Below are 14,328 nucleotides of genomic sequence, written 5' to 3'. Positions count from 1 at the left end.
CAATTAGTCAAACACTTAATCACCTTTAATGTGTGCTGACAGCATGTGTCCCTCACCCTTCCTTGCTTCACGGGCTCGATGTGTCAAACCCAGGCGCGGTCCTCAGCGTCTCACAAACGAACATCACAAGGTCGAATTCCTGGCAGTTTTGCTTGAATCACACATGACTTAAATGCAGAACGCCATCCAATTATCTGCTTCAGCTGAAAGTCTTTAAGGTTGCATGTGAGCACCATTCACAGGTGCTGCACATGATGTTGATGAGGGTGAAGGATTCTTCAGCCAGCACCTTCTCCACAGACAAATCAGTTCTCATGCCACCTGGAGAGCAAAGAAAAGAAAAGAACACCAAAATATCCAGCCACACCCCCCAACACACAACATGCTCAGCCAATCAAGAACAAGGAAACTCCAATTAATCAGCTGTGGTTGCAGCAGGTGCATATGGAAAACATGCAGGGCAGGTGACCTCCAAGAACAGGTTTGGTGACCCCTGGACTACACTATCTCTCTTTCTGTGTCAAAACATCATCCAGTTTGTTACAGGCTGCATCCCCTGTTTGTGTTTACTTGACCTCAAGTTTTCATCGGCTTCAAGTGCATTTGTCTGAGGTGGACCCCTGAGGAATGGTCCTGGAATGATCTCCCAGCTGGGTATCAGTGAAAATGTTTTCAGTCAAGTTTCACTTACTTCCAGCAGGAGCCTCACTGCTTCTGTCTTTCCGCAGAGAGCAGCTTCGTGCAGGGCTGTGCCCGCCTTGGTCTGTCTGTTGATGTCTATGCCAGCCTGGATTAACAGTCTGATATCGAGAGAGAGAGAGAGAGAGAGAGAGAGAGAGAGAGAGAGAGAGAGAGAGAGAGAATTAAAACCTTCAGACAAAAAAAAACAAAAAAACATGCATGAAGCATGAAGACAAACAAAGTGTCAAAAAGAGAGCAGTAGGTTTGCAAGTGGAATCTTTAGACAGATGACGGGGACACTTTGAAGTGGATTTCTGCAAGTTTATGAAAGCAAACATCAGCCTCAGGATGTGTCTGAAACCTCCCAAAAACCTCACAACTTGCTCACACTGAGACCCAGAGAGACAAACGAGATCTGGCACAGACGAGGCTGGTTACTCCGAGAAAGGTTTTTATTTCACTTCTAAATTTAGATTTCTCACCATTTGGAAAAACAACAGATGGATCAAACAGATCGGATCTCTGCGTCTGCAGGTTTGAGGCTCCTTACAGCTCATGTTTGTTTTTGTTTTTACATGCTTTTCATTTTGTGACAGAACACAACCCTGCAAGCAAAGTTTTCTTTTGCATTTTAATTTTCCTTCGGCAGAAGTTTAAAATATAAAGCAATGCTAAAATACCCTTGGCGCCATATGCACATAAAAAAAGAAAACAGAATGTGACCTTTTGACCTCTGAAAATAGGTCAAGGTTAGCCATAAACAACAAGGCAAGTTTTAAAATATAGTTAAAGTAATTTTTATTCAGTCACTTAATGGAAGAGGAACTCGACCGTTTGCACTTGTTTAACTGGTATCCCAGTGCAAACTATATAAAATTAATTAATTAAGTTGTGTGGGCAGCCAGAAGAGGAGGTACTGCTGGCCCACCACCAGAAGGCGCCCTGCCTGAAGTGCGGGCTTCAGGCACGAGAGGGCGCTGCCGCCTCAGGAACAAGCCGTGGTGACAGCTGTCACCCATCATCTGTGACAGCTGTCACTAATCTATAAATCTGGTATAAAAGCAGGAAGACACCTCCACCAAACTGCCGAGATATCATCTTCATCTGGAGGTACTACTCTCAGCCTTTTTTTTGTGAGATTTATAAATCTGTGATTGTGAGTGTTTGCAGGAGAACCGGTCGTTTTTGTGGAGGCTGTGCATGATGGCGCTCCTTTTCCTCTGAGACCACTGCAACGTGTTGAGTGAGAGGTGGAGGTGGCATTCCCACCATTGTTACTGGGTGTTCACACACCCACCCTTTGACTGTCTTTTGCTTTCTGCCAGCAGTACCAGATCCGACACGCCGGAGAGGTGGCCACCTGGGGACTCCGGGACTTGGCGGCTCCAGTATTCCTCGGGTTCAGGTGGCGGTGGAAATCGTGTGGTTCCGGTTCGTTTCCTGACGGGCGTCTCCTATCGTCGAGCCTGCCCACACGACACCTTTATTAATTGACTGTTGCACATTCTGATTCTGCTGTGTTTGGTTGTGACATTCACACCAGTAAAGTGTTATAATTTGACTTCTTCCATTGTCCGTTCATTTACGCCCCCTGTTGTGGGTCCGTGTCACTACACTTTCCCAACATAAGTATACATTTATTGTTATTTACATACATTTTTAAGCTCCTATTGTCTTATGTACAATTTGTACATGCTTAATCAAACTTCTCTATTTTGTGACATGATAATTTCACAGGGAGCACAATGGAAATAAAGCGTTTATACTTTATTGTGTTGTAGGTGTATCACTGATACAGTCACCTCTGTATGTTTATAATGATGTTTAAGAATAAAACTCAATCAATCATAAACAATATTTTATTTACCTTTAAAGGGCAGCTGCAGGAGGGTGTGCATGTGCGCATACATGAGCTTTTGAAAAGAGCGGAAGTTAGCTTTGACTGCGTGTGATGCACGTGTCTGCTGATGTCCGTGAGATGTCTTGTAAATCACTCCAGAGGTGTTATCAGATTACAAAAACAGATTTTTAGTTTTAGAAGTGTTTATTTCTCGCTAGTTTTTACATAATATATGAGAAACATGTTAGATTTACACAGAAACGCAGCAGTTTCAGCACGGATTCCTGCCATGTGTGATGCGCGTGTATGCTGACACACGTAAGATGTCTTGTAAATCACTGCAGAGGTGTTATCAGGTTGCAAAAATAGCTTTTTCACTTTTAGAAATGTTTATTTCTCACAAGCTTTTACATAATATATGAGAAACATTTTATATTTACATAGAACATACAGCGGTTAGGGAGCGGGTTCTGCCATGCTGAATTAGCATTCAGACAGAGACCAGCCAGTGATGTCACAGTGCTTCTCTGCTCTGACTGGATGAGCCCCCACCAACCCCCCCCAAAAAAATCCCAATTTGAATGATTCATAACCAGGGTTCTCCCCAGAAATCTTTAGTATAGTGGTGCTGTTGGCATTTATCACCCGAGGAGCGGTGCACGTTCTGTCTGCGTATGTAAACAATTTCCATTCTTTATGTCATGTCGGGCGGCTGCCCAACACCAGGAGCGGGTGGACCCATGGTACAAACTCCCAAACCAGGCTTTGAGGTATAAGAAGTCGTCAGGTTTATTTCAGGCAGAGGTTCGGAACATAGGTGATCATATAGCGGCGCATAGGTACAAGCTGGGCGAGACACAAACATAGTCATTTCCGGGCAGAGGTCTGAAGCACGAGCAAACACTGGCATGTAGGCTGAGGCAAAAGGCGCGGTCAAGAAACTTGGAGCACAGAACTGGTACACGGCAAGACAATCAGGACAGAGAACTAGAAGGCTGGAGAGTGTGCTGGAAGTGACAACAATCTGGCCAGGGACTGTGAGACTGTGAGGGTTTATATGCCTGTGGACTAATTAGGAACAGGTGGTGTTAACAAGGTGCATGTGAGAGGAAGGATCCAGAAAGGGGGCGTGGCTAATGAACAAAGATACTATGTTGTGCAAAACAGTGAGGGGAGAGAACACAAGGTGGAGAGAAGAAAAGACAAAGATGTGCGAACAGGTGTCAAGAATGTGACTAAATGAAAACACAAAGCAGACTGGAACAAAGTGTGAGAGGAGGGCACAGAACTGGTGGAGTGACATGACAACACAGATGGAGATGGAAGAGGGATGAAAACATAGAGCAGGTGCAGGGAAGTGAACATGATTAACTGGAAGTGAGAAATAGCAGGGAATGATGAACAGGCTAGACATGAGACAGAATAGAACATAACAGAACTGAGCAAGAACGGGAACAAATCCTAAAGCAGGGCAACAAGGAAAACAGAGACTACATGATACATGATACAGATACAAAACCCAATGTAACTGACAACACAAATGAAAAAATACACAGATGATGAACTAATGATCAGTAAAGCAAACATAACATGACAGAACAAAACTAGAATGAACAAAACTAGAATGGAACTGGATGATGGCAACAGAATAACAAGAAACAAAGTAACAAGAAAAACATAACCGAATAAATCCCAAAGAAAACAAATATTAATAAATCAAAGCCGAAGCAGACCAGAAGCAACAGAAAGGAGGAAAACAAGGGCTCAGCGCCCCGACCCTGCCAAATCCCTGACACTTTATTCTTTATTTATTTATTTGACAGGGACAATGCAATCACACATAGTTACAAAACAAGGCTTGCAGCTGATGCGATGCACACAGAGTATAGGTACTGCTAATTTTCAACTGTCCCTCGTTGAGCTTTTCTAGACTAACAAGAAATGATCTAAAATACAAATTCATTTACATGAGAACATTTCATCTATAAATAACCGCAGTTCAAAAGTTCATCACTCACCCACCTCATTCATTCATTCACACTCTCACACATGGGTGCAGTTTTGTTTTATTTTAAGCCAAGATTTAAGTTTGGATGAGAACAATTTAAACTCGCTGATGGACTTAATTTCTGTGGGCAATGAGTTCCAACGTTTACAGGCTTTATAAGAAAAGGCCGACTGTCCAAATGATGTTCTACACTTGAGAGTTGTACAGTAGCGGTTTAAGCTGCCTCGTGTTGTCCTACTGCTGCTTGGTCTCTGCACAACTGTACTGAGTGATTCTGGAACCAGATTATGGTAACTTTTGAAAAATAATTTGAGAAAGCACAAATTACTGAAACTATCAAAACTTAATAAATTATAAATTGAGCCAATGCAGTCTGTAGCTGAGGGAACTGCCTGGGCTCATGCTGTCATGCAGTAGGATATATGTGAATATTGTGCTGTGTCTTTCTGGTTGATTTTTGTTTTAAAAAGAAAATTTCAAGCTGCCAAACATTTATTTCTTATGTGGCAAAAACAGTATTTGTGTGTCTTCCACACACTGCCTACCATTCGTAATGAGCATCATTTGTCAGCGTCACTTCTACAGAAGCTCTGCGCAATCAACTACGGCAGGCTTTAATCTCTCTTTCTTTTTGAATTTCTTTCTCTCTCTCCCTCTCTCTCATTTTCACTTTTTTTTTTTAACATTCTATCAACTTTTAGGCCTCTTTCAGACATGCAAACGATCATATTAGCATTATTTATTTGCTGTATTGTGACTTGTAAATATGCATCGCTTTTACAGTGACCTTCCATCCTCTTTCATCTTTATCTCATGTTTTGTGTGTGGCTGAAGAGGCAACATGTGCTTGCTCAAGGACACTTGAGGCAACGAACCCAGACAATCCTTCAGTTACTGGAAAGACCATCCTCGAGCACTGGAACAACCAGGGGGTTCTGCTTGTAAATATGCATAAAAAGGGGTGGGCAGATGCACGAGTGTGTGGTCAGTATTAGATCTGATGGAACATCCATCATGTCCCAACTAAGTCATAAAAGAGAATAATGAAGCCCAAATATGCCCCCATCTTCAAGTTACCATGACCGAACTTATAGTTAACAGGCTAACTTTGGTTCGGGCGTTTTATTAAAGCATATTTTTGGGGACTGGATGGTGGATTTCATAATTGATTGGGTTGGGAATTATATATTGCGACCAACTTATTTCCTCAGTAATTGCAGATTTTATTAACTGGACCTAAAGTCAATCTACTGATAGCTGCTAAAAGTGCTAACCGATGCTAACCTTGCTAACATATCAAATTAAATAACACCAAATTTTCCCTGGCCAGAAATAACAGAGCGCAGAATTCTTAGATGACAGTCTAGGACAATTAACTTCACTGCAAGCCACATTATTACAGATAACTGTAAGACTGTAAAACCCACCAGTGAGCCTCAGGCCCCAGATTTTCTCTTCTTCTATGCATAAGGTCACAAAATTAATTGAAACTGACTATGGCTGACAATGCACAGAAGCCAAATTTGCCAAGTACTGAACAAACAGAATTGCTCAATGATGCCCCTAGCTCAGGGGTCACACAAATAAGAGTACATGTAAGCTCTCTCTCTCTCTCTCTCTCTCTCTCTCTCTCTCTCTCTCTATATATATATATATATACGAGGTCTGTTAGAAAAGTATCTGAGCTTTTTATTTTTTGCAAAAACCTGATGGATTTGAATCACGTGTGCTTGCATGAGCCAACCTTGAACCTTCGTGCGAATGCGTGAATTTTTTCACGCCTGTCGGTTGCATCAAGCAGCCTTTTTCTGTGGACATGTGTTGTGCCTTCAGCGGATTTTCATCGCAAGGAAAATGGCGGAACAACTGGAGCAGCGCTACCGCATCAAATTTTGCCAGGAACTGGGCTACAGCCAGGTGGAAACCATTCGGAAGATTCAGACGACTTTCGGTGACGATCCTATGGGCATCACACAGATTAAGGAGCGGTATAATCGGTTTAAAGACGTCTGCACAATGGTGGAGAGCGAGCCACGCTCCGGTCGGCCATCAACATGCTGAAATGACCAGATCATTTCCAAAGTGAACGCAGTGGTGATGCGGGACCGTCGTGTGACTATCCGAGAAATTGCGGAAGAGGTGGACATCAGTACTTTTTCGGCACATTCCACTGTGACAGAAGATTTGGCCATGAAAAGAGTGGCGGTGAAATTCATGCCGAAGCTGCTGCAAAAGCACCTTTGTGTTGAAGTCTCACAGGACATGCTGGACTCCGAAAAATGATGCCCACCTCTTCCACAATTTCTTGGATAGTCACACGACTGAAAAGCCACCAAAAGCCGTCTGAATCTTTCGAATGGTGGAAGAGGTGGGCATCATTTTTCGTAGTCCAGCATGTCCTGTGAGAATTCAACACGGAGGTGTTTTTGCTCCGCTGTCAACAGCAGCATGAATTTCACCGCCACTCTTCATGGCCAAATCTTCTGTCACAGTGGAATGTGCCAAAAAAGTGCTGATATATATATATATATATATGGCGATTAAATTCCTCACAATGCGATATGATGCAATTTGGTGCGATACGATGCAATTCAACATGATGCAAAGGAATTATAAAAAAAATTTAAATAGAAAATAAGAAACTGCATTTCAGTATGGTACTATGGTATTCTTCTTCTTCTTCTAATCCTACTAGAGGCAGAGAATTTGTTTTACTCCTTATAAGCAGCAAATTTACCAGATTCAACATTAAGGAACAGGAATCAGTTCCCTCATATTTGGAACCTGTTTGATCACACTGTCAGAACTTAAACAGTAAAACAACAACACTCTCAATGGACTTAAAGTGAGTCACTTGTTGACAGAGTACCGCCTTGGCAAAAGTAAGCTGAGATCATTTCTTAACTTTTTCCGAGTTAGGGGGCGCAGCGGCAGCCACATTATTGTTTCCAAAAGACATGCGTCTTGTCAAGTTTCCCATCTTTTTTAAAAAAAGCCAAAATAATTCCAAATGCACGATTTAAATGTTTTAGGTGCATCAAAAAATCTCCTAAAACTGCTTGCACCATTGTCACAGGCCTCCATTTTGAAATAGATTTGTTGCGGTAGAAATGTGCTTTGCTTTCAGGCTTCCGTCCGTGGTGCATTCAATGTGCGTCAGAAAAAAATCGATGCAAGCACACAGCGACCAGTCCATCGCGATTTCATCCGCCAACTGAATCGATGCACACTGAATGAATCGATACACTCACATCGCGCATGGTTGTATCTAGATACTGATTCGTATCGATTAATCTCCACATCCCTAATGCAGACACAGGGAATCTGGAAAGTATTCACAACGCTCCACTTTTTCCACATTTTGTTACATTACATTACATTACAGTCTTATTCCAAAATGGAGTAAATAATAATAATTATTAATAATAATAATACTAATAATAATAATACTCACAACAGCCCATGTTGACAATATGTAAAAAGTTGTTTTTTTTTTTGTTTTTTGTTTTTTTTAATCTTTTTGGGGGGGAATCATGTCCTGTGCATACATACATACAGTACACACACACACATATATATATGTATATATGTGTGTGTGTGTATTTTCTGGACTATGCGGATACAAGCTGTAAGGAGGTGGGGTTTCCCTCCAGCGGGATTCACTGTACCTGATGATGTCTATGTGTCCATTCTTGGCAGCGAGGTGCAGAGGCGACGTCCCGTTGGGGTCGGTGGTGTCTCCTTTTTTGGGCTCCAGCAGAGCAGCACACATGTTACTGGACAGCAGCAACTGGACCACCTGAACACAAACACAACAGAACTCATTATTTCTGTAAGATCTCTTCATTTGTCTCTGTTTTAAATAAAAACTGCATGTGCAGGATCTTACCCCAACTCTGCCAAACTCACAGGCGAGGTCCAGAGGGGTTTTTCCTGCATTATCCACAATACATGGGTTGGACTGGTGCTGCAGCAACATTTCAGACTGAAGACAGAAATAAACAGAACTATTCAGTACAACAGTCACGGAACATCATAGGCTTGCTGGTTTCCTGCAAACTCAAATCGGGTGAGGTTTCATCAAGTGGACTTAAGTGGGCCAGAAGCATCTTTTACCAGCACTTTGTTAAGTTTTCATATAGCAAAAGAAAATTTAATGTTTCAGACAAGATGGAGATCATGGACTGTGACACGCACAAATAAAACATCTTCAAATAATTAACCATTACTTTTTCTAGGTCACTATGATAGTCAGTCTCTCTCTCTCTCTCTCTCTCTCTCTCTCTCTCTCTCTCTCTCTCTCTCTCTCTCTCTCTCTCTCAGTTCATCTTGAACAAACTTTGGATTAGAGTTCTTAATGTTGTCTCTTAATAAAAATTAATAATTTTTTTAATTGCTAATTTAGAAGTCAAACAATTAACCGTGTGTGTGTGTCTGTGTGTGTGTGTGTGTGTGTGTGTGTGCGTGTGTCTCAAAGACAAAAAAGAAGGGCTTTTATTCAGTAAAGTGTGTGCATCACCCCCTTCAGGTTAATTCTAGGTATTTTGTAATCATGGACACTCTCTATTAACATCCTAAACAAAGCAGAAAAGAACATTTGCTGTGAAAAAGAAAGAAAGTGTCATTTTAGCATAATGCTGCAATATAGTAGCTTAAATGTCTCAAAAATATATGATATGCTTTAATAATGTTGTAGATTTAATAATTATGTTTTAAATAGGTGCTGATATATTGATTATGTTTATATTTGTTATTGTCACCTATTTGGAAAAAGTGATGTTAGCAAAGCCATATGTGCCGCCAGCAGTGTTGCCACAGTTACTTTGAAAAAGTAATCCAATTACTGATTACAGATTACTCCTTGAAAAAGTAACTTAGTTACTTTACTGATTACTCAACTGTAAAAGTAACTAAGTTAGATTACTAGTTACTTTTTTAGTTACTTTCCCCAGCTGCCGACAACAACCCTCTGCCACCTCAACATGACAATACTTGTTTGCCAAAACTTTATAGTCACCCTTTCTTGACTTCAATGAAAATAAATACTTGTTTTATAAAAAGTAAAATAAAGACCTCTTTCTTGACCTCATATTTAACTGTTGACAGCACTGTAACAGTAAAAGTAACAGTAAAACTTGGAATTTCTAACCTACATTGTTTATAAATGTAACAGTAAAACTTGGAATTTCTAACCTACATTGTTTATAAATGTAACTATTAAATTCTTTCTAACATTTTTCTAACATTTAAATTCTCTCTAAACATTTTACTTGACGAAATTATTATTATTATAAGTAGTATTAGTAGTTGTAGTAAAAAAAGGCTTCAAAACTGGACCTTTAATCTAGGGGTGTTGTGGGGGGGGGGGAGCACATCCTTGCCCCACGCCCCCATTCTATCTGGATTCGCCACTGCTTTGGCGTTTGAGCACAAATAAGGGATAACATTTACTTATGCAGAAAACATGACCAGATTTACAGGTAAGAAAGTTTTATTGCGTTTTCACATCATGTGGTCCTCAGAAAGAGAGTTTAGGTGCATTTGAGTGGAAAATAGTGTTAGTTGTTGATGTGTCGTGGAGGAACAGCTGTTTTTAGCAGCAGATACGGAGTGGCTCAGCTCAGAATTCTAAATAAAGGAGAAAAAAAAAGCATAAAAATGTCTTTGTAAAGCTCAGTGCAGGTGTGCTGTTGTCACCGCGCTTTAAGAGGTGATGACGAGTCGTAGCTCCTGCAGAAAACTGCGGATGAAAAGCTCACAGCTCACTTAAAGTTGGCAGTTCAGTCGAACCCCGACCTCCTTTAATGAACCTCCGACCAAGTTTAATGCTGCTATCAACCCACAATGCAAAAATAATAGTAACGCACAGTGACTTGGAGAAGTAACTTTAATCTGATTACTGATTTGGAAAGATTAACGTGTTAGATTACTCGTTACTAAAAAAAAGTAGCTAGATTAGAGTAACGCGTTACTAAGTAACGCTTTACCGCATCAGAGTAACGCATCACTGGCTGCCAGCAGACTTTTCTCAGCATTCATGGTGGCTCGTCCCTGCAGAATGACCTCAGGGGAGCGCGGTAACATCCACTGACAGAGAAAGCTTACGTTTTACGCAATGATTAAACACTTCTGAAAATAAATTGATTCTTTCAGATACATTAATTAATTGTGCTCTCAGTTTTGTTATGCACCTTAAAATGGAACAAATTAGGAGATTAAATTAAATTAGATTCCCTCGGCTCTGATAAAAACACGCTCTCATCGTGGTTACGTTTACACAATAAATGTCTCTCGTAAACTGTTTGCTATGCTTTTTCCATGCAGGGCATTCATTTGCGTTTCTCAGCTCATATTCAGGGTTAGTTTAAAACATATTGTGGTGTAGTTACTGATTACCTGCTCACAATGTAATCTGTAGTCTGGATTATGTTACATTTGGATCATTTTAATAACAAATGCACAGAAAGAGAAGAAAAAGGATGCGTCAATAAAACTATTTTTTATTGTGGTGTATTCTGAAAGACTATATAAAGGAATGCTGTTGCACTTTACTGCCTCACAAAAAAAAAAAAATTGTGAAATTTCCACAGTGAAAGTGTCCCAATGATGTGACCGGTAATGACTTTATATTAAAATGCCAATAATAATAATAATAATATTAATACAATAACATACTTTTGGAGGGCGGTATGCATTTTCAGAGACCCGACGTTCATGCCCAGTCGCCCAAAATGACTGATATTCGCCCGAGTTAGACGATTATACAGCACGACAGCAACATATTATTTGCATTATTATCACTTTCCTGAGATACACAACACGTAACGTGTACATAACAAGTTGGCTCACTTTAACTTTTGTCGTGTCAGTTGCCGCGTGCTGCTCTCCGACTTCGGCAGTCCTCATCAAGCTGGCTGTTTTGGCTGCGCTGTGGGACCAACACACACACTTCTCGCCTTTTTATGTTTTCCTCTGTGGACAGTTTTTGGGCTGCGCACTATGATGTCATTTGTTTACGCACAGCGTATAGCCAGATAGCGTCGACGTAAATCTACGATATCGGCCTAGCAATGCCTCCGTAAAGTGATAATAATAGAAAATATGTGGTTTTCATGCTGTATTGATGCTTATTTGTCAGATGGGTTAATAGTGAAACATTTAATCAATGTCCCAAAGCCTTTGATCATAATTTGCAAAAACTACAACATTTTGTTTCAAATTTACAAATTTTATGCAGAAAGTCACACCACTGAAAGTTCATTTCTGTCAACAATCTTTGTGCCAAGAAGAACAGAAGTTACTCACTGTGATATCTGCAACGTTTATGTTTTTGGCCTGTTATGTTGAACTCAAACTTGTATTAGCTTCATAATGTGGAGTTACTACACTGCTAAAGCTGTTCTCCACTTCAGTTCAGTTCTTTACTTGAAAAGCTGTGCAGCCTCTTATTACTGGTCATGTGCACCTCTTGTCAAATTTCATGGAAACACATAATTTTCCCATCACAGTGTCAGTGTTCCAGAAAATTCCTGTACGCTCACACACACATCATCAACTCATGAGAATTTATGCTTATTTAAAAAAAAAAGAAATTCCTGCATACTCTGCACCTGTTTCAAGCATTATTGGTGCATAATGACAAAAACAGAGCAAACCTGTGAGCGAGTTCTGGCAGACAAATAAGCTGCTTTCTGCTACGTTCACTTGTCATGCTCACTCTCCATAACAACACTGGTCAACACAATTCTTCTTGCATGGACTTTGAGAACTGATTTTGGGTCATTTGGGGGCGCTGAATCCGAAACTGCTGTTAGTTTTTGCCAGTCACATCACGTTTTTGAGATATGAAAACATATATCTCATATCAAGCATTGAAGCAAAAACTGCAGTCTCACACACCTCTTTGGGGCCATAAACCATATTATGGCTCTTGTTCACATTTTGCGACCCTCGTTTAAAAATTATGTTTTGAAGCTGCGTTTGTGCATAATCAGTGGTGTCAAACTTGTGAGTGAATGAGCAACTTTTGCGTAATTCATCAATACGCAACATGCCGATTGTAAAAAAATGCTGTGACAGAGGAAATCTGAGCTCAGATTCAGATTCAGCACCCCCAAATTACCCAAAATCAGTTCCCAAAGTCCATGCACGAAAAAATATTTATTTGTTGTTGACCAGTGTAATCTACCTAAACACTTCCTACAAATTGGGAGGGCTACTTGGATGGATGGATGAGAGATTTATTGTCATTGTCATTACAAGTGCAACGAGATTACGTCCACACTCACATTTCCACAGACAAGATACAGCAATGAATCCACAATTATTACTTGTTTACTGTAATAATGGCACACATCAGAATTAAGACAACACATATACATTTGACATTGTTTATGTGCACTAAACGTGAAACAGTCTGTTTTCCGAATTGAGGCGATGTGAGTGTGTGGTAGCCGCTGCAACAGGAGTTGCGCCGCCGCCAGCTTGGGGGAAACGGGGACCTGCCGCAGCTAAAACCACAGCCACCGGAGGGGAGTAGGGGTGGCGTGAGCAGTGGCCGGGATGGGGTGTGTGATGGGGGGCAGGAGGGGAGATAGGAGGGAAAGTGGAGCATGCTTCTGTCTTTGTCCATGTGTGAGTCTGTCCTTGTACTGGAGTCAGAGAGATAAGGTGGCAGCCAATGTTCCCCAAGGCCATAGAAATTCTTCTGGAGGAAAACAGGGGGGCATTTTGTCCTTCAGAGGCTGATAAGCCTGCCGTGTTTGTGGTTGAGCAGTGAAAACACTTTTACAACTTCACATGAACAAACCAGATCCCAAATTATGAATAATTCCCTGGTCTCTGAAATCTTCTTCACCTTCGCCTGCAATATATGCATTTCCTCCGAGATGTTATCCAACTTGTGTCTGAATTCAAGGGTTAACACAGTCTGAGAATGCATCGCCTTGCCCAACTCATTAATCATGACAGACAAGTGAGGGGTCATGATTTTAGCAGCAGCCGTCTAGCCAGTTTTCTGGTAGATCAGGGCAGCACATAAGCCAATAAGTACCAGCCCTCCTACTATGAAACCAAATATGAATAAATCCTCGACGTCCTCCACAGAGAATGGCACAAAGCATGCGACACGCCACGTCTCCCAGGTGTTGAGAACATAGCCCGCAGGGTAAGTTCCATCTGGGCACGCAGGGTCCCCTACCCCTGATCTTCTTGTAGAAAAAATGGTGTCAATAGTGTTCAGAGACCAGCTGATCAATTCCATGGCTAATCCAATATAGTTTTGAAGAATTCACAGTGTGGTGAAGTAGGGATTTTGAAGGTTGGAGCAGAGATAGAGGAGAGAGGAGGAGATGCGACCGCCGTCGCCGGAGTCCCAAGCTAGTGATTTAAGACTCAGGTTCGCAACTCTCCCCTCTGTGTGTGAATGCCACCACTGGTGCATCAATAGCTGTGTTTGACTGGGCCGTCTCTGTGCTGCAACATTAGGCCATGCCCACCCTGCGCAGTGGGCAAAACATGCTACACCCAGCGTGACCAGTCAAATGGAATCAGCCCCCTGGTGTAGCACCGAGTTGCATCATCTCATTGTGGTAATCCCTCAATAGCGAGGAAGATCATCTCTTGATGGATTCCTGAAAGGGATGTTGGAAGTGAAAATGACTGAACATGCCCAGTCTTGACGCGCAATGTTTCTGACAGACTCTGCATGGAGATTCTCCTCAATATCGCCCACTGGAAAGTCACTTGGGTGTGATTTATTTCTGGTGTGCTGAAGTGCTGCACTGAAAACACATGAAAA

General features: G+C 41.4%; 1 protein-coding gene across 9 annotated transcripts in view; it reads right to left on the bottom strand.

Annotated features, from left to right (window-relative positions):
* The window catches only part of caskin1 (CASK interacting protein 1), a 333,760-nt gene that overhangs the window by 73,192 nt on the left and 246,240 nt on the right, over nt 1–14,328 (bottom strand). For all 9 annotated transcript variants that reach the window (XM_034189754.1, XM_034189755.1, XM_034189758.1 and 6 more), the window contains exons 5-7: nt 8,419–8,514; nt 8,198–8,328; nt 692–800 (exon numbers count right to left, since the gene is read on the bottom strand). In XM_034189754.1, the coding sequence (XP_034045645.1) occupies nt 692–800; nt 8,198–8,328; nt 8,419–8,514 (336 nt within the window). The remainder of the gene's footprint in view (nt 1–691; nt 801–8,197; nt 8,329–8,418; nt 8,515–14,328) is intronic.

Source organism: Thalassophryne amazonica, chromosome 16, assembly GCF_902500255.1.
Source record: "Thalassophryne amazonica chromosome 16, fThaAma1.1, whole genome shotgun sequence".
Taxonomy (NCBI): Eukaryota; Metazoa; Chordata; class Actinopteri; order Batrachoidiformes; family Batrachoididae; genus Thalassophryne; species Thalassophryne amazonica.
The sequence above is the reverse complement of the archived record's forward strand: the minus strand, read 5'-3'. Positions and strand labels throughout refer to the sequence as shown.